Source organism: Peromyscus maniculatus, chromosome 21 (genome assembly GCF_049852395.1).
Source record: "Peromyscus maniculatus bairdii isolate BWxNUB_F1_BW_parent chromosome 21, HU_Pman_BW_mat_3.1, whole genome shotgun sequence".
NCBI lineage: Eukaryota > Metazoa > Chordata > Mammalia > Rodentia > Cricetidae > Peromyscus > Peromyscus maniculatus.
Genome location: NC_134872.1, coordinates 10670086 through 10693716, shown reverse-complemented (window position 1 = coordinate 10693716; position 23631 = coordinate 10670086). Strand labels below are relative to the sequence as shown.

General features: G+C 49.0%; 1 protein-coding gene across 1 annotated transcript in view; it reads right to left on the bottom strand.

The window, feature by feature from the left end:
- The window catches only part of Trappc10 (trafficking protein particle complex subunit 10), a 61009-nt gene that overhangs the window by 4816 nt on the left and 32562 nt on the right, over positions 1 to 23631 (bottom strand). Inside the window, exons 7-21 of the mRNA XM_006989447.4 lie at positions 21714 to 21961; positions 19713 to 19859; positions 19015 to 19129; positions 18583 to 18659; positions 17541 to 17632; positions 15648 to 15788; positions 15221 to 15333; positions 13275 to 13789; positions 12518 to 12659; positions 11094 to 11252; positions 10261 to 10490; positions 8712 to 8812; positions 6630 to 6756; positions 5160 to 5330; positions 1333 to 1510 (exon numbers count right to left, since the gene is read on the bottom strand). Coding sequence (XP_006989509.1) covers positions 1333 to 1510; positions 5160 to 5330; positions 6630 to 6756; positions 8712 to 8812; positions 10261 to 10490; positions 11094 to 11252; positions 12518 to 12659; positions 13275 to 13789; positions 15221 to 15333; positions 15648 to 15788; positions 17541 to 17632; positions 18583 to 18659; positions 19015 to 19129; positions 19713 to 19859; positions 21714 to 21961 — 2556 coding nt within the window. The remainder of the gene's footprint in view (positions 1 to 1332; positions 1511 to 5159; positions 5331 to 6629; positions 6757 to 8711; positions 8813 to 10260; positions 10491 to 11093; positions 11253 to 12517; positions 12660 to 13274; positions 13790 to 15220; positions 15334 to 15647; positions 15789 to 17540; positions 17633 to 18582; positions 18660 to 19014; positions 19130 to 19712; positions 19860 to 21713; positions 21962 to 23631) is intronic.

Here is a 23631-nt window from a genome sequence, read left to right as displayed (position 1 = left end):
GCTAGATAGCAAAGAGGTGAAAGACCCCAGAACATCACATGTACTGTTATTTTTCTACTTGGGAACAGTGACATTTCATGAAAAATATGTTAGGTGTTCACTGTATTATTTTATTGTTATTGTGTGTTTGTACATGATGATATTCACACTGTGTGAATCAGGCACACACATGTCACCGTACACTCATGGAAGTCAGAAGACAGGTTTGGGAGTCAGTCAGTTCTCTCCTTCCAGAGTGGGTTTCAGGGATTGTTAGACTGTGCAGAAAGCACACTTTTACTCCTGGGCCTTCTGCTAGCCCTGCTTTATTTCATGTGTATATGTATGTTCCTATGTGCGCACATGTGGAGGTCAGAGGTCAACTATGGTCATCATTCCTCAGGCACCATTCACCCTGCTTGGAGACATGGCCTCTCACTGGCCTGGATCATGTTAAGTAGACTAGCCTGGCAGGCAAGTGAGCACCAGGGTCTGCCTGTCTTGGCCTTCCCACACTGGGATCTCAAGTATCTGTCACCACCCTCAGCTTTTCTATGTAGGTTCTGGAGACTGGCCTCAGGTCCTTGTGCTTGCTCTTAGTGATCAAGCCACTTCTCCAACTCTGACTTTGAAAGAGAATCTCAAGTAGCCCAGGCTGGCCTAGAATTCACTTTGTAACAAAGGCTGGCCTTAAACTCCTGATTCTTCTGTATCTATCTCCCAAGTCCTGGTGTTACAGGCACGTGCCACCACACCTAGAACACTGGTGTTTTGTTAAAATAAATTCTTTACATTACTATCAATGTATGTGCATGTGTCACAGGCATATGCATGACATGGCACGCATGTGGACATCAGAGGACATTTGGGAATTGGTTCTCTCTTTCCACTGTGGGCTCCAGGCGTCAAACTTAGGCCATCAAGCGGGAACTTCAATGGTAGGCGCTTTTACCCGCTGAGCCATTCTGCTGGTTCCACTGTTGTTTTAAAAATAATAAATATCTGATTCATTAAAGGGATTTTGAGAACTGCAGGGCCTGGAGAGGGGAAGAGAGGATTGTGTGTGGTCAGGGCTTCAGCTGCCGGGAGCATGCTGATACAGCAGTAGGGCAATGGTGGGGCTCCGAAACCCACACAGAAGAGCAGATGCATCCATGGTCCTGAGTCCCCAGACTGCTGCACAACGCTTGTCAGAACACAATGAATAACAAAGCTGTGTTCAGTGAGCCCATGGCTTTTTGTATCATGAATCTATCAGGCAAATGTTCTGATTCTAGAACACTCTCTCCCAGGACACCACATTTCACTGAAGGCCATGGAGCATCACACCTTCAAGAAGAGCTTGAGGCCTACCTTCGTACATAAGCTTTGTGGAAAAATATTCCTCAGACTCCACGAGGGCTTCATCCTTGTCCACATCCAGGAGGTCGGCGAGGCGTGTGATAGACACCTCCAAGGAGCAGAGCGAGCCTGTCCTACAGTACTCAGCCCCTGAAGCAGGGAGGATCTCGGCTCTCACATTGTACAGTGTCTGGAAGGGAAGGACAGACAAGATGAGGGACTGCTTACCCGAGTGGCCAGAGGAAAGGCTGCTGAGGGCCAGGGCTCTTAGGTGCCTTTTGAATACAGGCATTTTCAAAGATGGGAGCAAGGGCAGTGGAGTAACCCTCCATGTGTCTCTCCCACATCAAGGTTATTAATATTTACTTCATCTGCTTGATCTAAGTATCCATTAGGGTTTCTAAATCCTGCCTAAGATATTCTGAAGCAAATTCCAGACAACTTGCCATTTCCTTTCTTATGTCAATACTGACTATTACTGAAAAATAGATGTTTTTCTTACCAAAACACATCATTACCAAAACTGGTAAAATTAACACAAACCCCTGGGTATCATCTAATTCAGTCTATAATCTCCTTTTTCCTTACCAGCCTCATTCTCACTGGCTTTTCACACAAACTGCCCAGCACAAACCAAAAAAGATCCCCGATCTGCCTGCTGCTGTGCACAGGTGAGAAACATGCATCACACACAGGCAGTTCCAGCGCAGAAGCCAGGCACTCTGCACCTGGCATGAGAGGGGCCACACGGCAGATCTCAACAGAGTACAATGCATTGCCATTCAAAGGAGATATCTGAGGTTGAGAATCGTGTTCTTCTGAAGATTCATGGAAAGATGACAACTCTCTGGGGATTCATAAGGCCAAACCAGTTCTCAAACAGCCTTGGTAATGACTTTCTTATCAATCATTCAATTAAGTCTGATCAGAAAAGGCAAATGTCCACCAATCCGATGGGCTGGTCTCCTGCTGCTCTTCCATTAAGGGGTACCGGGAGCTGACACACGCAGACATGAGAACATACATCCAGCCCTCTGACTGGGGTGAGGTGGGGTGCTGCAGAATGCTGAGTAGCCCATTCACAGAGGCCAGCTCTGAGGGACTCAGTAGAGATACAAGGTTGCCCGTTCACACATCCTGCACCAAACATTAGAGGGATCCACTGGGTGGAATGGTTTTGACCCTACCAAAGGACACATTTCCTAAGGGTTCAAAGTGCCATCGATGGTGGCAGCAGAGCTGATCTCAAGTTATCCTCTCAACCTGCCTTCTGGAGAAAAGCCAATGGCTGCAGGAAAAGCTTGCCCTGACTGTTGACTCTGCAAGTCTGTGACTAGAATCTGGGTTTTTCAGTAAGAAACTACCAGCCGCAGCCAGTGGCGTCAAACCGTCCTGTGGCACAGTCTTTTCAACAAGCAGCACAGGGACAACTGATGAGTCACAGAACAGAGTGGCGCACACAAAACTTAAACACGTGGCAGCAGCAGCGGTGGCGGGGGGGAGGAGACAGGGATCTTTGGTTGGTGTGTAAAATGGATGAAGAAAATTTTCTTAATGAAAAAAAAAAAAAAAAAACAAGCACAAGCACCAAGACTATCAAGCCCTTAGAAACCTTTCTGACCTTGACTGCAGCGGTGATAGATTCTTAGATCTAAAACCAGAGATTCAAGTGTTGAAGGGAGAAAAGTTAGATTTCATCAAAAGTAAAAACTGTGCTTCTGTGGATATCATCAAGAGTGAAATGCTAACTGAAGAAGGGGTACACGTTTACAAGTAACACACAATAAGGGACAGATGCCGGGAAGATACCAAGAACTTACAATCGAATAACGAAAAGCCAAACCACTCCATGTCAGCAGACAGAGGACTCAAGCCAGCATCTCTCCAGATGACCTCTAACTACAAAGCCACGTACCACCTGGCCTCGTGGGAACTCCCCACCCCACCCGACACACTCTGCAACCACTGCAGGATGGTTTTGACCAAGGAACCAGCAGCTGCAGTACTGTGAGAGTGTAGACCCAGGACTCCTGGAGAGCTGTTGGAGTCCAGCAGCTTTTCAAAAGCCTACCCAGAGTTACATTATGAGCCAGCTCCACTTGGGGTACTTATTCAAGAGAACCAGTTATGTGTCTATGTGTGTCTGAGTAAGAACTCACGAGTAGCTTTCCCTAGCATCATTATCACAGTAGCACATTATCAACATGGAAGATTCTGGCCACTGGAAAAAGATGGACATGTGGTCCATCTGCAGTGAAATAGCACGTAGGTAAAGGAATAAAGTCCTGACGTAGGCAGTAGTGGCACACGCCTTTAATCCCAGTACTCGGAAGGCAGAGGCAGGTGGATCTCTGTGAATTCGAGGCCAGCCTGGTCTACAAAGCAAGTTCCAGGAAAGGTGCAAAGCTACACAGAGAAACCCTGTCTCAAAAAAAATAAAAAAGTAAAAAATAAGCCAGGTGGTGGTGGTGGCGGCGGCGGCGGCGGCGGCGGCGGCGGCGGCGGCGGCGGCGGCGGCGGCGGCGCACGCCTTTAATCCCAGCACTCGGGAGGCAGAGCCAGGCGGATCTCTGTGAGTTCGAGGCCAGTCTGGGCTACCAAGTGAGTCCCAGGAAAGGCGCAAAGCTACACAGAGAAACCCTGTCTCAAAAAAAGTAAAAAATAAAGTCCTGATGTGCTTCCAAATTGATGAGCCTTGAGGACACTGCTAAATAAAGGATGCTAGTCACGTGTCACATGATATCAGGGTGGGAAACTCTGAGGAAATGTAGATCCACAGACAGACCTGCCTGGAGCTCACAGATTCACCTGGGTAAGGAGGAAATGAGGTGTGGACGTGGATGGGGAGAGGTTCTTTTGGGACACCAAGTGTTCCCCAACAAGATCTGAAAAGTGGTCACGTAGCTGAATATAAGGACACGGTGAAATGCGCACTTTAAAAGGTGAGCAAAGTCACACAGAGAGACACCTCAACAGCTTTCACACAAAGGTCCTGTCTGATTCTTAATCTTAAGAATACATTTCAGAAAGCCACCCGGCAAAGGCTCGTGACTAGAACCTTGTACTCAGCTTGCAGGACCCTGAAGGCGAAGCTCTGCACACTGAGCATGAGAGGAAGGCAGAAGCCACATGGACAGTGAGCAAGTCAGACCTCCTCCACACCAGTGAGTCCTGCTGCCGATCTTCACCTATCAGAGCTGAGTGACGGCACTACATACAAACAAGCCAAACACTGGTTGTAATTAACTCTATGGCTAATGTACACAGTTAAAGACATGGGCTTCAAAATAATTAGACTGATTTGGTTTGAGGGAGGTGGAAAAAGAAACAGTGTCAAGAACTGTAAACACAAATGCCTTTCCACCTGCCCAGCACACGGTCAAGGGACTGTGTTGACTGAACCAACCCCAACCAAGGCCGTGTGCCCAGCTCCTGGCCATTCAGAGCAGCACACTCAAACTCCAACAAGAGGTGGACTATGAGGAAGTGACGCTGTCCTGCAACACTTGCTGTTTTGTGTCTGAAAGCAGTGCCTGGGGCAGGAGCTCAGGATGGAGATGAAATGGCTTCACCATGTCCCCAGACTGTTCCGATGACAGCAGGGGGACAGAGCAGGGGTCTCGGTCACACATCATCAGCATTGTCGGAGCAGCTGTACCCCAGAAGGACACAGTACCACAGATTGGACAGGCATGGAATAGCTGCTCAGAGGTCCCAACCTTCCTTGAGCCGTGGCTCCAGGATATTGAAAGAATCCCCCTGAACCTCGACAGTATCAAGAACACGAAGTGCCCCGTGTTTCCAGCCCACACTCCATTTCCCAATAGTGTGTTACATACAAAAAAGTTCTCCACGTGAAATTCGTAAGTGTAGGGCTTCAAGGAGATGGTCAGCCGCTCTTCAGAAGCTGGGGAAAACCCCACAGAGAACTGGCAGTGCAGAGGAGGGGGAGGCTCCTGCGTCCACGTCAACTCCCAGACAAAGAACACGGACTGCTTGCTGTGGATAAGCTGCAATGAGAAGCACGACTTTGGTCACAGTGCCAGGAGCCTTGGGGAGGACATGGGCCTTCCACTGTGCAAAGGGGCATGTGTCAGGCAGTCTGCTGGGAGCCTGTGGGTTCCTGTGCTTTATCAGCACTTACCACTGCCTCCTCAGTCCTGCCTGCCTGGCCTGACACAGAGCCTGGCCCCCAGCTGGTAAAAGGAGTCTGCTTTATGACTTCCTGCACTCTCAGCCTCAGAGATCACGAAAAGGAGCTTTCAGAATCATTATTAGTACACAGCAAGCTCCCTACATGGCTCCATAATGGAGCATTAATGCCACTGTCAAAGCTGGACCGATGGCACTACCCAGAGATGGTGGAAACTTCAGGAGGTGGGTTAGTAATTGAGGAAGGATATGAAAAAAACAACTGGGGTCTTGCCTGCCTTCCTCTCTTCCCCCTGGTTCCCATGAGGTAATGGCAACAGCAGGTCTGCTCTACCATGCTTTCCCCTCCATGACGTGCTGCCCCTGCACAGGCCCCAAAGCAACCAGGCAAAGTGACCATGGACTAAAACCTCTGGAACCAAAGACACCTTCCTTCTTTCCGGTGACTGCTCTCAGGCACTGTATCACAGTGACAGATAGTTAACATGACCATCACCCAGTTTACAGCCATGGCAATCATTTCCTATTAACATAAAATAACTCAGAAACAAGTCTAGCCAGATACATGGCCTAAACACCAGGGTCCATGCCTACAGGCTCAGGGACAGGTTCAACAGAGAGGTGATAATGGCCAAATAAATATCAATGGGGAAGCCTTGAAAACACTGAAGCTACAGTCACGAGACACCAGGAATCCTCTGAGCAACAGCCAGCAACACTGACTGTCCAAAAGTACACAGGAAAGGGCAAAACATGTTAGGGAGCGAGGGCCCAGATGTGTTCTTCCTACCTACAGCACAGAGTATGGTAGGCCTTTACCTACAGCAGCGCAGGACCACACTGTCTCAGGGTGACAGCCTGCACGCAATTAAGGTCACATACAAGCCTCTGTTTACATAATCCCACATGGGACAGGGCGAGATCAAGGGCGAATTCTAAAATGACAAAGGCATTCCTGTGCCCTCTGCTGTCCGCTCGGCCTTCCAAGCCCACCTGTTCCACAGGTGAACTACGCAGGCATACGGCACCAGTGCGGCTCTGACCCAGGCCCTCCTTGCTGCCCGTAAGCTCATCCAATCAGCTGCAGGCTCTGGTCGGCTGCAGCCAGTCCCTCTGGTCTCCTTCCCTGAATCTGGCACTCAGACCAGAGCAGTTACCTGCTGAGACTGCGTGTTCAGGGGTTCCAGCCTCAGGTCAGTAGCATGGCCCATGTCTTCCAGACGACTATCAGACAGCTCAAAGTCCAGTTCTGACAGGTTCTGGACACGGACTTGCACGTATTTCCTAAAGTACAGGAACAAAGTGGGTCACTCAGGACTCTTACTCCCAATGTCTGGACCATGTGAAAGGGAGCCCCTGCTCGAGGGAATCCTGAAAGAACACAGGAGGAGTGACTGGTGTCGAGGCTTTCATCCGGGACACATTAACGGTTCGTTTCAAACAGGCAGTCTGGGAGACAATGGACCTGAGGACGGAGAGTTGATGTGTTGCACTGCGCAGTGTCTAAGAGCCAGTGGGTTTCTTGGGAGAAGCCTGACTGTCCTCCCCACTTCAGGTTCTCCCTGCTCACTTCTGTTATCTGGAGGACATTGAAAAGCAAGTCTTTAAGAAAGACTTAGAGTCAGCATGGGAACAAATCTCTGTGCATGTCCAAGATGGCTGGTTGTCCACATCAGGTTAACAGAGGTGAAGGCCCACCCTCAATTCAGAGGTGCCGCTCCATGGACGGGCATCCCAGCTGGATAAAAAGGAAGTGGAGCACTAGCCTTCATCTCTCTCTGCTTTCTGACTGTGACACAACATGACCGGCCGTCCACTGCTCTGCTGCCATCCCTTCCCTTCCCTGCCATGGTGGACTGTTCCCCAGAACTGAGCTCAAACAAACCCTTCTTAAGTTGTTCTTGTCACAGCAACCAGACAAGTATAATTACAGCCGGCTTTTCAGCCGCTTCAAAAAGGCAGCCGTGTTCTTTTAGAGATTACTGAGGGTTTCAACCTTGGCATGGAATGTTTCTCTGCTGTGTGTTACATGAAGAGCAAAGATACTGGAGGTATAACATTTCATTCTTAAAACTTACCCAAACCCGTCAGTCCCAAGAATCCCAAGAAAGAAGGACTGTGACAGTGAGAGGTAAGAGTCAGGTGGTGCCAGCGTTGTCATTTAAAGCAGGAAGAGCAGACACTGTGTGGCCCTGACACTATGCTGTCACCTCTAAACTCGCCCTAGGTTTGATGAGTAGGAGTGCTCAGCTAGGCAACTTGGCTCCTGCTGGAAGACATCTTCACAGCTGAAGCATCTGCGGCTGGGATACTGCTGTAGTGAGAGCACCCAGACGTGCTGCTGCTGAGCACTCTGCAGAGTATGGAACAGCCAAGAAGCACAAGGCCCCAAGTATTAGTGCTTTAAAAACTACCCTGGAAGTAGCTGACAGTTACCAAAGGCGCTACGACAGAGGACTAGGTACACAAAACTATGAGGATGACAGGGCAGCTCAGCTCATAACACCTTGTAGAAGTTGAACAAGCGGAATCTGACAGTTAGCCAGCAGTTGAAGATCTTGTTGTTCTAACCTCGGCACAGCGGCTGTGTCCTAATCTACCGCTATTTCAGCCAGCAACTGCAACTCGGCAGTTACCGGCCTGTTTCTCTAGCAGCAGCCTGGCCACTCAGGCTGCAGCCTGGCGCGAATTCTGTTCCCGCAGGCACTGGCCCTGTCACTGCCACTAAAGGTAGCTTTACCTAAATTTCTATCGTTCTATTTATGAATAGACTCACAATTCAAAGGCTGGGGTGAAAACCTGCGAGCTCAGACAGGCAGAGTAGCTGGTGTCTCTGAAAGACGCGTGCTTCTGCTCCGCCAAACCAGAAAAACCCGTGCTGCTCGAAATCTATCCCTACTACTCCGAGTCTCTCTAGCTCTCCTGGATGCTCTATGATTACTTTCTGTCAACTAACTCGGCCTCCTACCCAAGGGTAATTTTATTTAATCAATGCAATTGCAAACTCGAAGTTCACAGTGTGATCAAATATCCCCCAACAAGATCTGGTTTGGATTTCACCTACAACTTTATACTGACATGTCAGCTGTGAGGCAGAGAAGCTGGGAACATGGCCTGGGGACCCAGGACACAGGGAGCTACTCTAGTAATGTGTAAAAACCCCAGTGACACACAAGGACAAGCTATGCACCCTGTCCATTCAGGGGGAAGAAGCAGAGCTGGCCCCATTCCATCCTTACCGAGTTCCAGCGGAGAGCAGAGAGTGCGTGGTCCTGAAGGGCACACTGAATGTCAGTGCAATGACAGTGGAGTAGATAGACCACGGGCAGTCAATGGACACCTGCGAAGACACAGAGGCCCCTTTACCCACTGTCCAACAGCACAACTCTGCCCCCCTCTGCCCAGCTGCAGTGGCTTTACTGTGGTTCACCACCACTGTCCCGAGAGGAAATTCTATTAGACATATTTTCACATGAACAAGTGAAAAGGAAAACAAGGAGCTGCAGAGTCAACCAGAAATGGGGACGGAATTGGAAATGGTCCCAGAACACCAGCTCAGCTCCCAGCACAGGCATCTGGGCAGGAAAGAGCAAGACCACCTGTGTTTCATGCATCTGGGGTCAAGACTCCAAATGCACCTCACAGTGAAGCATGTGTCTCAAGGCTCTAAGCAACCATGAGCCACCGGAAAGCAAGCAATCACGCAATTACTTCACCTGTCTGACAGAACCCAGCTAAAGGCCAACCAAAGTGAGGGTATGGTGTAGACAGAGAGAGACACTCCCTAGGGGCGGGAGAGGAGCAGGTCTTGAGTTTGCTTTTATCTATTGGGTGCAAACCACATCTCCCACTAACGGAGGATGATGATCTTTACCTCTTGCATTCTCTGCACAGGGTGCAGGGAGAAATTTCCTAACTACTCTTGAGAGACTGTGCAGTGGTTTGAATGTAAATGACCCCCATAAGCTTGTGTTTGAACACTTGGTCCTTAGTTGGTGGAACTGTTAGGGAAAGATTAGGAGGTGTGGCCATATTGAGGAGGTGTCGCTGGAGGCAGGCTCTGAGGTTTTAAGAGCCTACCATTCCCAGTTAGCTCTCTGCCTCATGCTTGTGGATCAAAATGTAAGCTCTCAGCTACGACGCCAGTCCCACGCCTGCCTACATGTTGCTATGCTCCCCACCATGATGGTCATGGATTCTAACCCTCTGAAACCATAAGCCACAAATCAAATGCTTTCCTTTATAAGCTCTCTGGGTTATAGTATTTTATCATAGCAACAGACTGGAAAGGAAAATCTCTTCTACAGAGACTATTTTATACCTTAAGCCACAATGCATTTAAAGTGATGTTGTCTGAGGCCTGTCCTACTGTTCCTGTACCCACACTGCACAATGTGGGAGGCTCAAAAGGGGCCACAGGATTGGAACCTGTGGCACAGGAGGTGGACACACCTGGCAATACTCCATGGGCTGATTTCACATGCAGCACCTTTGACCAGAGCAACCATCTCTCTGAATAGCTGTCACCATGTGACAGCCCCAGAGACCACTCCAATAGAGATGTTCCTGGCTGAGTCAACCCAGGGTCCATGTGACACAAACCCCTGCAACCTGGTCATAGGATGCCTGGGTCCACCCTCCTCCCAGTGTCATGATGACTCCACTTCAGTCAAATCAGAGCCTCGATGTCTTCTATGGCAGCTGCAGCTCGGATGAGCGCACAGGGGAGCACAGACTCCATGCTCCTCCTACCCAGACAGGCAGAGGCACAAGCCAAGACCTCTCTACCTTGTGATCTGTGGTGACCATGCAATGGTCAGTTCTCTGTGTGTCTTTCTGCTTCCTGTGGGGCTCTGGTGTCCCCAGAATACTGGTATCCCCACCAGCTGCTGGAGCTGAAGGTAAAGACAGAACCTCCAGCTCAAACTCGATCACGTGGTATGCAGGTGCAGTGGGAAGACCGATGCTTGTGACCTTGTCAGAGGACTGGATCCGAAGTAAGGCAGTGGAGCTCTCCTCTGTGGGAGACAGAAAGTCACCTCATGTCAAGTAGGGAACAGGCACAATGGGAGGCACTGCTGAGCTCTCGCTGTCCTGTGTACATCAATGAGGACAGTGCTAGGGGACAGGCAGGGAAATCCAAGACCCAAGACGGGGCTCCACAGGAGGCTGGCACCAGGCACTGCTCAAAGCACAGACAGGCAGGGGCAGCTCCCACACGGCTGCACGCTCCGTCTCAGGGCAGACCTACGCCTGCCCCAAGGAAAAAGAAGACGAGGGCTAGGGATGGTGCCTAAAAGGGTTAGGAGCCGCTTCTGCTCTTCAGTGGTGTGTGGGGTGGATGGGCCTGGAGAACTGCACCCCTGTGGAACATGGTCCAGCTATAAACTGCACTGAGAGTGTCTAGCAAGGCTGGCAGCATTTGGCACCTAATGAATACACCATGCACAGTATATGTCTCTATATGTATGCCCCACTCAGGTGCTAGCTCAGGCCATCTACAAATGCTGACCTCAGAGGACAAGACAAGGTGCCACAAAAGGGTCAGGACAGTGATGCCTGTTTATTCCCCCATCCTCGAAATGTGTGAATACAAGTGCACCAGCACCTGCCTGCCTTACCTCTTGAGTTAGAGTAGACCACGGCTCTGTTCTCCCCCTGACACAAGATGAGCATGGCTTCAACATTGCTGAGCTGGAGGCTGTCTCCATTTTTTACTGTATAATGGCCAGTAGTGACAGTAAACTTGACTTTCTGAGGAATGCCCGCCAAAAGGCTATCTAAATGAAACAAGACCGCAATTAGGACCGCTGTTCCCCAGAGCAGCGGCAGGAGCCGGGGAGAGGTGAAAAGACCTTTTCTTTCTTTTGCTGCAGCTTGTTAGCCCTGGACACCACTCCCCCTGGCCTCGCCTTTTCCTCGGTGGCAGCCACAGGACTCAGCAGGACTTCCCTAAGAACGAAGGACACTGTGCCCTCAAGGGAAGAGGGGGTCTCCTGGGCTCCGGAGTGAGAGATTATGGTGTTCACCCAGTTATCAAGTCAGACAGGCGGCTCCAGGACAGAGGAAGGAAGCGGGCACTGGAGCTGCTCAGAAAGGAGCAGGCCATCCCCAGGGCAGAGGAAAAGGTGAGAGGCCAGAGACAAGAAGGAAAGGCAGGAGAGGGAGACAAGGCCACGGCAGAAGGGGAACGAGCCAGGGCTTCCTCGGAGCTCAGCTCACGCTGTCCCCCATGCATTTCCATGGAAGAACCCCTAGAGATTGCTGTGCCTGACCCTCCAGGGCATTGCTGGTTGCCCAGGCAGAAGCTGGGAAATGAAAAAGTAGAGAAAACTGGGGTGATTTAACAAAAAAAAAGAAAGAAAAGAAAAAGGAAAATGCTTTCCGTTCTGTGTTTTTCCTTCTGTTTTAGGTAAGAGGTCTATCATGGCTCACAGCTAAAGTCAAGATCTGCATCTGCATCTGGTAATGGCCTCCTGAGGCAGCCAAGGCCTGCATGGAAAGACGGAGTGTGTGTGGTTCATGTGTGCACTTGGTGTGAATCTGGATGAGCATCCTTGAATTTGTTTATGTATGGAAGAAAACAGCAAATAAAAGGTGTTCCAGGTCCAAAACCTTGCCTCTCTGGTGTTCCAGAACACGCACATGGCAGGAGTCACTTGTGAATGCTGCTCCTTCTACTCTGAAAGCTTACCAGCAGGACAGAATCTCGGGGTTTCTTAGGGCCATGCTGTGGAGTCAAGCCCACTCAGAACTTGAAGGGGGAAACCTGATCAGAGTGTGAACTGCCCTCTGTGTGCCGCCACCAAAAGGGAGCCAGTTGTACAAGGTCCCTGCAGAACACCTCCGTGTCTTCCTTTCAGATACGCCATGGTTACTATGCATGACGGCAATCACACGACAGGGGCTTCCAGGCCATTCCCACCACCCTTTCTTGGAGTCCCCTGCAGGTAGACAGCAGAGGAGCAAGGAGCTGTGGAAAATGGATATCAGACCCTCCCTGGAGCCCTCTGTGGCTTCCCGGGTGGCTGCAGGTTCCACTCACCAGCCAGTGGTTCCACATGCAGCTGAGGCTCCTGAGAGTACACATCGTACTGTACTATGGGGTGGATGTGTGCAAGGACAAACCACACGGGGCCCACCGAGGCCCGGAGCTGTCGCAGCGTGTATGTTCCAGGTTCCTTGGCCTAGGGGCAAAACAGGCACTTGGAAAGACGACACTTTCTGTGTTACAAGTTCCCCAGGTAGAGATGGTCTGTCCTCTCACTCAAAAGCTACCCATCTTCCCTTCAGCCCTCTGTCCTGAGCATCACATCTGCACCCATGCTGCTCCAACAAAGCTCTGGCTCTCAAGCCCTTCTGAGCAACTGATGCTTCTGGTTCAATATTAGCCTCTAATGAGGCAGACACAGGGTAAGGACCTGTTCATGGCACACTTCTGGGAAGGTAATGAGGGAGACATTCAGCAGGTGTGAGTCCCACTAGGGCAAGACCATATCCAGGGGAGGCAAAAACATCTTCCTCAGACCCTGTCCTCCCATGAGGTGAAACCAAAAGGGCATGTTCCATCAGAGCAAAGGGCACAGTCCTGACATCTGTGCATCCACCAAACAGAACAGCTTACAGGGCAGGTCACCTTCAAAATCTCCTCAACAGCCAAACTACTGTGTAAGTACAAAGGTTGAATCTTCACTAGGATAAAGAAAAACCTGGAAGCCTCAGAGGGCCTCACAGCGCTCTCAGGCTCCCTCCCCGTCTCTACCAACTTGAGAGCCATGTCCTGAGCCCAGCCCAACCCATACCTGGGTCCTGAATGCTATCTTGTTGGCTCCTGGTTGCAGAGTCACATTGTTGCACCTCAGCACATGGGCCCCATCCTCCAGGGCCAATCCTGAGGGTGTCTCTAGAGAGGAGCCACTCTCCTGCCTCCTTAGGAGCATGTGGACATTCCTACAAATAATGCCCGTGGTGTTCAAAGAATTATCAGAGGGGCTTCTCTCCAACATCTCCGACAACTCCAGGGCAGGCAGGCTGTTCTGAGATGCAGGGAACACGGAGGCCTCGGCTGGGAAGGTGATGATTCCATTGGAAGTCTTGTGCTTGGTCAGCCACTCAGCTGTCTTCCGGTAGTTGTTTTTTTCAATGCTAAAGTGGACGTTGACAGCAATCTGGTCCACGTGGACAGGGACAGGCATCTGGCTACATACTGTTATCTCCACGGTCAGGACACCACCCGCATGGACCACAGCGTTGGGAGGGTCAAAATGGAGATCCTTCAGCCGTGCAAAGGAGTGCATGGGCAGCACCACCTTGTGACCTGCAAACACACACTCCGTGTCCCACACTCGAGCCATAGCTCCTGCGGGCAGTGGGAGACAGTGTACTACCAGCTCAGGACCAGGGATGTTTATTTACAACAAAGACTGCAAGCTTTCCAACCTCCCCAGTTCTGTACACCACAAAGGCAGATAAAACAAATACTTCTAGAAGTCTGGGAATGAGCAAATTAACAGCAGTGAAGATTTTCAAAGCTGTTTTGGCAAATTTAGGAGGAACCAAGAACAACCGCTCCCTAATTTCAAACTCAAACTGGTCAGCACTCTGACTCCCAGAGTCACCTGCGAGGGACCCGAGCACCTTCCCAAGCAGCTCTTAGAAAGTGAAGAAGCCCAGTGCTCCACCACGCCCTCAAAGTCAGCCCTGGCGTCTGCCAGACTACGGACACAGCAGAGGGACAGCTGCCTACTGTTTGGGGACGGGAGTGGGGACAGCAGACACTGAGATGCGTGAGAGCCCACAGTGTTCTCTGCAGCCTCTTCTGTCTTCCTCTGCCCACGTGCCTTGGTGGTGTTTGGGAAGAGTACAATGCTACAGAACCACGGAACAGGAATAACACACTGAAGGAGAGTCTGGGGATGGGTTCCGTGGAAGTGGGTCAATGCTTGGTGTGTGTGCATGTGTCTCTCCATTCGGAAGCTCAGCATCCACATACGAGCCAAGCACAGCGGTCTGCGTCTGTTACCGCAGCACTGCGAGCAGAGACAGGCACATTCCAGAGCTCTCCGGACCCCAGCCCAGAAACAGAAAACTCTAGGTTCAATGAGAGACCTTGTCTCCAAACCAAGTGGAGAAGTGAGTGAGAAAGACATCCTGACATCACTCCTGGCCTACGCCTACACACACACACACACACACACACACACACACATACACACACACAGACATACACACACACACACATACACACACACACATACACACACACACACACACACACACACACACACACACACACACACACACACACACACACACACTAATGCATACTTAGCACTTGAGAGGCAGACGCAGGAAGACTGTTTCTACTTCAAGCCAGCTGGATCTACATAGTGAGTTTCAGACTAGCTAGGACTACCTAGTGAGATCATGTCTCAAAAAATAAAACATAAAGATTACAGCAATTCATGGAAGCATTCTCGAGATAATCAGAAAGACCCGAGTCTGGGCCTCCAGCTAGGTATCAGAGTCCTTCAGTTCCTGTGAACGCCTCTTGTGTGATAAGGAGTCCGGAGTACTCGTGTGTTTCACAGATGCATGCTAACCAGGTGAAGTCCACAGCTTCACTCAAGCTCAGCACAGAGAAAGAGAGGAGACCGACCCGCGGCTGCTGCACAGGCAGGTGGGAAGGCTCCGCTCCTCCTTTCATCCCGTATGGAAAACGCTGTGACACACTGGCCAGCGGTCTCACCTGGGTTGTCTTCTTGCTGGCTGGCATAGCTGAGGATCTCCTGGCAGAAGTACTTCCGCTCCTCCTCTGTCAGATGATGGTCGCTGGCTAGAAGGCTGCTGGTCTGCAAGTAGCTGAAGTGGAGAGTTAAGGACCTCCCGAGGAGGAGGATGGGTTTTGCAAAAGGGCTTCAAACGGACTCTCTTGCCTTCAAAGTACAGCCCAAAGGAGAGCTGTCATTTTGTTTAAACGTTATTAGAAACTCAAAGATGTAATAAAATCTCCAGGTTTAATAAGAGTGAACACTGGGTCTGCTCTACAGGACCCCAGTGAGGCAGGCCTCTCTTCCCCGTGACTAGGAGCTGTCAGCACACTCATGGTGAGCCATGCCACCACATAATCAGACAGTGGTTTCTTGTTTCAGGACAACATTGGACTCAAAGGATACTTTTCCATTTGCCCAAGGTGTTTTTGGCACTCGGCTAGCTGCTTCCTCGTGTGTGTGACAGGCAGGGCCCAGCCCTCAGCCAGGTAGTTTTTCAAAGCTCCCTGAAGATACATCTCTGCCTTCTGTGGCGACCTTTTCCTCCTTGCAGAGTTAGCAAACACAAGCTTGTTAGGCATCACAAGGCCAGCATTGCAACTCACATGCCCACAGTTTGGCCACAGTCCCCCCACAGTCCTTCCCACCAGGGTCCCTCCCATCTGAACAGTGGATTCACGGTGATAGCATGCTGTTGCTCTGCCATCTTGACACTAGCACCGCTCACCTCTCCTAGCTAGACTTCAGGTCAGAGGGTAGGAACACTTTCTTACTGGCAGGTGGGACACCAGAGCTGGGAGAAGGGAAGGGCATGTCCCTAGCCTTGGTGGCCAGCCACAGCCATGCTGCCATACCACACTGAATCCATGCCAACAGTCTATGTGGCCCAGCTTAGGTCAGCTGTGACAGGGCAGACACAAGCTGGTTTCAGAGACTGAAAGCACCGAAGATTAGACAAGCAATACCAGGAGAAAGCCTTCCTAGGTCCAAGGAAATGGCATCGATGCTCAGAATAAAGCCAAGTAAAGTTTACAGCACAAATTCACCAGGGCCTATTATACTTCGGGGAGACTGGGGCTCCCATTCCTTCCCCAGAGGTTAGAATGCTGGGCTAGCCAGAAGTCAATACTGCCAAGTTCTTCAGGGCATCCTTGGGAAGGAATCCTCATTTCCACTACTCTAGACATAATTAGAATTCTTGAGTTTCAAATTAAATGTTTCTCAAATTAAGTAAAATTTAAACTTAGGAAAATACATTTTTTTTTCTGGATTCTTCTGGTGCTCCTGCAGATGCCAGTTTTTTTGTTTGTTTTTAAAGGTCCAGAACTTTCCACACCTCTTCATTCATAACCTCTAGTGCTAGAAAGCACTCTTTATCTCCAATAAGCCTACAGAGTCTGGGGAATCTTAACAAGAAGAGGGAGGCCAACTGTCATTCAGGTAGTATGTGGCCAAGCTGAACTGGGTCTGCAGGTTCTAACTAGCAGGCCAGTGCCTGGCATTGGCTTGTGTGCCTTTGGATTCTGCATCGGTCAAGTGCATTAAACTCCCAGCACCCAAAGGCATAGTTTCCCCCAGATTCAGGAGTAGACCACGACTCCTTGAACTTGCTCACAGCTCTGGCCCCACCATGAATGAGCTAAGTGAGGGATGGCTGCTCCAGAAAACTTGGAGCCACTTAGTCATCTACAAGCCTCTACCTAGCGATCCACACCAGTTCTTTTTTGTTTCATCTACTAAAATTACTTTAAGTACAGATTTCAAAACTCTGTTTCAAATACACAAGCCCCCCTTCCCTTTATAATTGCTATCTCTTACACTGCGTTGAAACTGAATCCCACTGTGCCGGGCTAAGCTTGCCTTTCCTCAGCAGACAGTTTTATCACATGCAAACACTAATGCTAGCAGGTGTCTGTGCTCACTCCAGCTCACCCTCCCACCTACATCCAGAGGGTGTGTGATACACTTGAAAGAAAGACGACATGACCAAGTACTGTTTACCGACCTGGAAGGCAGGCTCAGCAATACTTCTCATTATTCATTCAAGTTAATTACAATGTCTTGTGCATCTGTATCTGGATATGTATCATTTAAGTTAATTAAATATAACAACCCTTAAAGTAATCAGCCAAAAATCTCCCCCTGTGGTTCCGGAAAAAACTCAGAGAACCGATGACTGCCTAATGGATTCTGCCTGTTCCCATCTACCAAGTTATGCAAACTTTACACTAACTCTATGTATAAATCTTCTCATATGCATGTAAAATGCTTAAAATCAAAGAAGCCACCATCAATTACATGTAAAATTCTGCCAGATCTTTTCCAACGAGCTTAGCAGATCGAATCCTCCCAATACTTGTATACATCTCAATGGTGGCATGGGATAAGTCCTGTGAAAAAGCAAAAAAAAAAAGCACAATTACGTACTTGAGTTTATTTTTAAGGTTTTTTTTACTTTTAATTATGTGTATGTGGGTGAGGGTATGTGCGCATGAGCGCAGGTGCCCGAGGAGACTAGAAGCATCGAATCCCCCTGGAGATAGTGGTAAGGCTATTCCATATGGGTCCTGGGAAAAGGACTCAGGTCCTCTGCACAGGCAGTAAATGTTCTTACCACTGAGACCTCCCTCTAGACCTGTCCTTGACTTCTTAGGGCACACCTTACATTTACTTTCCCAAAGCTGCAGCAGGATACTGTGATTAACAGTTTTCACCTGGTATCTCCTTCCAAAGTGTCTCATGACATGCCAGAATTTCCATACAAAGGCAGTAACTTGGACGGATGTTATGAAGCACATGATGAAAGACACCCTGAGCTCACAAGCGTAGCCCACCTCACTTCCCCGCTGCTTCTGTCCGTGCACCCGTCCTGACACCCTTCCCACCAGCTTATGGAATGGGAGCACCATCCCAACAGATGTGCAGAGGCTTCCCACTTCATGGTCTACCTTCCATTACTTCCTGGAGTCTCTCGAATTTAACCTTTAAAACCAAGCATGACAGCTCTGCCAAGCACAAACGGGGACTTTTGACAAAGAAAATTATTCATTTCTGTTCTTACACATTCTATTTACTAAAGGGGAAAACCTTTGTTGAGCAAAATTTTAATTATTTCACTGTTGGGTTTGTGCCTAACTATGGTATCGGGGCACTAACATGTGAACCATTACCAGTGTTTGTATAAACAGTGTTTGTTCCCCAGTGCACTAAGTGAACTACCAGGGCCAACAGTAAGGGTCTAAAGTAGCAGCTCACCCAATTCAGAAGGCCGTGCAGAAGAACCACACCAGCTAAGGCTGAGTGGCTCTGTGGGCAGAGGAGGGACTCTGGCCATACTTACCAAGTAGTGCTTTTCAAAAGCTTCTACTGATGACAGTGCTTCCTGGAGTTTCTTGTAAGGACTCTGAGCTGTGTTGGCTGAAACGCAAAGGCAGTAAGTGTCCTTATGCTGCAGCAGCATAATGGTCTTATGTGCTAGACTCCATTTCAGACCTCAGGGTGGTGACCTCACCTGATGCTTATGAGAATCACAAAACCACAAGCTTTATCAGTGTGACCCACATTATAATGTTAATTTCTTTCTACCTTATGAAACAGCCTAGAACCTCCCCTTACAACTGTTCTCTGAGATTAGACTTCTCAGAGCCATGCACTCTGAACACTCGGATGGGGAAATGACTGTGAATGGGGCACACAGACCCACACACTTTCCCACCTGGCAGGGTGTGCTCTCACTGTGGGCATTCTCACTATGCTTCAGCAGCATTCATACCTGTTTCAGGTCTCTCAGCTCCTAAGCCCGCCAAAAGATCAACTGTCCTGTTGAGATCTTCTGAGTTGGGTCCTTTTTCTGACACAAGTCCACACAGGTACCCTAAGGACTTCAGCTGTTGAGGGAAAGCCATAATTTCAGTTCATTTGCCTTAAGTCAGTAGGCAATCCACAAATATAGTAAATATATAATCCCGACTCCCACTCATCGTGGAAGAAACAGCTTTCTTATCTAAATGATTCTTGTCTGAATTGTACCCACATCTTATGGGATTACTGCAAGCTCACACCTTTTCCAGGTTAGTTCCAGCACAGAGCTGATGTTGTGAATCCTCTCTGTCATTTGGCTAGCTGTGCCCCACTTTCTGGGCTACTGCTCTGTGGGCACCTCCCCACCTCCACTGTACCCTGCCCCGCAGTCCACTCACAGCACAGACTGGCCCACCCCACATTTCTACATGCCCACTGCACCTTCTCATCTGCCCATCCCCAACACTGACACTGCCTCACCTGCCATCTGCTAAAGAAGCCGACAAGAACTAAGAAACTACGACCCATGGCTGTGTCCAGACACACTGTAAGGACAGGAGAGTATCCAAACCCATCTAAAGAAGCTAGGTTTCTGCAAACAGCCCATGCTGTGTGCCACACAGGCACCCTTAGAGACAATGCAAACCCTTCACACCCAGTAGCAGGTACCTTTTCCATTGCATAGCTCCACAATCCCACCATGTGAGCAATGTTGGAGTCTATCTGTGCCCGGTCACAGCAACCTTCTATCCTCTGCAACACCTCCAGACAGCTCAGAAATACCCAGCAATCCAGAGCACCGGGAGGGACAGAGACCTATGAGGGCACAAGTAGGGGCACATAAAACTGCTGTAAGCACACACCTATGTGCTCACAGATTTAGCTCCACAAAGTTACAGAAGGACAACCTATCACAAGCTGTCATCAGAAGCAGGCCACACTAAGGGGTCAGTCCTAAGACCCCATAAGAGCATGCCCCTCAGGATGGCAGCATCTTCACCTCTCATGCTAGGGTGAACAGGGAGGTTCTTCACTAAGAGGCATCATCACTACAGGCTGCAAGTCTGTGAGCCTAAGTGAATATACCATCTCCCCTGTACACACTGGGGAAAGAAAGACCTCTGGAGCAGGGCAGCACAGAGAACCATTACAGCAGATTCCCTCCTCCAGTGTCATCATAGGTGTCTAGGAGAATTATGCTTCACTGTGGAGTAGTATTTCTCCTACTTACTTGATTACATATAAGAAAAATAATTCGTTTAAAAAAAGAAAGAGAGAGAAAGAGGGGCACCATGGAGCTGGCTTAATGGGTAAGAGTGTTTCCATTGAAAGCATGAGGACCTGAGTTCAAATCCCCAGTAGCCACATAAAAAGCCAGGCATGGCTGCACTTAATCCTCAGTAATGGAGGGTGTAGGGTGGAGACAGATCCTGGGAGCTCACTAACGGGTCACCCTAACCAAAATGGTGAGTCTCCAGTTCAGTGAGAGGCCCTGTCTTTTTATTATTATTATTCTTTTAACTGTATTTTACATAAAAGAGTGTTTTGTTTTGTCTGTATGTGTGTCTATATACCACATGTGTGCCTTGTGCCCAACGAGGCCAGAGGAGGGCACTGGATCTCTTGGGACTAGAGTTACAGATGGTTAAGGGTGCTGAGACTCAAACCTGTGTCTTCGGGAAGAAGAGCCAGCACTTTTAACTGCTGAGCCATCATCTCTCCAGACCCAGGAGAAATAAATAAACTGGAGAGCAATAGGCACACAACCACAAACATGCACGCTCCTTACACACTTGTCCACAAAATACATACAGCTTTTCAGACTGTTTCAAAGACATGTCGGGCCTGTCATTTAGTATTGTATGGTATACAAAAAATTGTTCCTGAATTATGAAATACCGCCTTACCAACATTTTAGCTAATAAAGTAAATTCACACTACGTCTTGAATCTGAAGTGTCTCCCACAGGCTCGGGTTTTGAACTATCCTCCAGCTGGTAGCATTATCTGGGAGACTGTGTTACATTAGGAGATGGGGTCTAGCTGGTGGAGTAGGTCACTAGGGGCAAACTCTTAGAGGTTACAGACTGGCCCCTGGTTCTGGCTCCTTCTGTTTCCTGATCCTCTGGGATGAGAGGAACCTCTATCAGACACTCTCAGTGTCATGATGAAGTGAAAATCTCTAAAACTGTGAGCCAAAAGTATTTCCTCTAAGCTGATTTAGTCAGTTGTTCATAGCAAGGGTAATGTGACTGATATGACTCTCCACATGTTAACAGGGCCTTACAAGGACTATCCCTCGGGAAGCCTGCAGCAGGTCATGGGATGACATGCCCCTGTGGTGGATGAAGGTTATGTAACAATATCCTATGACTCTGGGTAAAACACTTTGGAGGTCTCGACTGAGAAATGGTGCTGTGGATCTGACATTCTTTGTATGCACATATGAATTTTCTCAGTGAAGAGGTCACTGAAACACCATCTTACTAAAGTGTGTATGATTCCAGGTACTAAAGAGATCAGAATCTCCTAGGTGAATTATCCTCAAAAGGATTAAGATATTACTATCACTGCAGATAACAATTCAAGCCCTCCCTGCCACTCACTGGCTTCCTCACGCACCATAAGGTCCCACTCTTCCCAGAGTAAGTGGGGAGAGGAACCAACTCACTTCTAAGAGCTTCAGCTCCTGCACACAGCTGTGCAGCAGCTCCAGGGCACGCTGAGCCACCTCCCAGGGTCGCTGCAGGAAGAGGAGCAAGGTGCACTGGCGGGAGAACAGGTAGCTTCGCAGGTCCAGCAGTGTGGCTTCTTGCCTCTGTATCAACTCCCGTTTCTCCATGTCTATGGGCTTGCGGAGCACCAGTCCGTTCCAGCTCTTCACCGGCTGGCAGAAAAAAGTCAGCCAGTTGGCACCATCTAAACAAACACACATCATGAAAGATGCTGACTGCAGGTACTTCACCTAACTAAAGCTCCTGCCCAGGACCTCCAGTCTCAGGCAGGAGCAGGCAGCTTTCCTACCAGGCACCACTAGACCCCTGCCCCACCAATCAGCTAGTGCTTTGAGATGGGGTGGCTCCCATAAGCACACCTGTTTGGATCATGGCATTGGTGGTGGAACACAGTACATAGCATCCTACCATGCCCAAGAGGTCCTATGTAGGTATACAATGAGTAAGGCAGCCACCTTGATGCTCACAAGCTGCAGAGCTGGGGGCATCTCTGACCCATGTCAGTAAGGCAGGGAAAAGGCACTGGGCTGCCTTACCTTACCTGAACATCTGGTAGTTGCCTTCCTCACTTCGTAGCTCCTCCTCCAAGCCCCCTTAGTGGAGGCATTAGAGGACAGGATGAAGGACAGGGAGGAGGGTGCAGCACCCAGAGGAAAGGCACTTCCTTTAAGCTTCTCAACAAGGTCCCCAAGTCTAAGTTATAGCCTTGATACTAAATATGATCTTAAAATAAGAATCTATGGAGCTGGAGAGATGGTTCAGTGGTTAAGAGCAATTGCTACTCTTCCAGAAAATCCAGGTTCAAATCCCAGCACCCACATGGCAGCTCACAGCTGTCTGTAACTCCAGTTCTAGGGGACCCAACAACCTCACACAGACACACATGCAGGCAAAACATCAATGTACATAAAGTACAAATAAATAATTACATAAAAAAGAAACTATAGTAACTCATTTCATCTGTATGATTTAACCTCACAGCCACTCCATGCTCAAACTGGTGACTGACATCCTTCAAGCACAGCTTGTGGCCTCTCTAACCACAACCACTGTGATCATCCAAGTGGAGTTGCTGCATTGAGCCTGGGTGATACCACCATAGGCAGGCAGTTCCCTTTGTCAGAATGGGTGTTTTATGGTCACTCTCATGTTCTTCTCGGGCCTCTGGGCAGATGACACCTCCCAAGGGAGGTGGTCTCAGCCATTCCTTTTCCCAAATTCCCTTCCACGCCCATGACTATTGCTGCTGCAGAAAAAGCTGATTTCGTTCACATTCACAAGGGCCGCCCCATGAGCGCAGGATTCTGCCTTGCTCCTAACTGCATCCAGAGCCGTGCCTGGCACCAGGTGCCCTCCACAAGTCCATGATGAAGCAAGCCTTTCATTCAGCTACAAAGCTTGGCCTGGGCTTATTTTTAGATTTTAAATTGTTCCACATTTATTTTTAAATTGAGGAAAAACAAAGAAATTGTGTGAAATGTAAGAACAATTTTATATTCAAAAGAGGAGAACATATTATATGGATGCATAACATAAAAATGAATGTGGGAGGGGCTGGAGAGATGGCTCAGCGGTTAAGATCATTGGCTGCTCTTCCAAAGAATGTGGGTTCAATTCCCAGCACCCACATGGCAGCTCACAACTGTCCGTAACTCCAGTTCTGGGGTATCTCACATCCTCACACAGATATACAAGCAGGCAAAAGCAATGCACATAAAAAAATTATAAATCTTTAAAAAATGTGAGAAATAGTTTACTTTCTAATTTCTCTAATTTAATTAGCAAATGTCTTACTTTGGTTATAGATTAGCATCTGTACATTAGCAGAGTAAGACATTCAAACTATTACCTAAG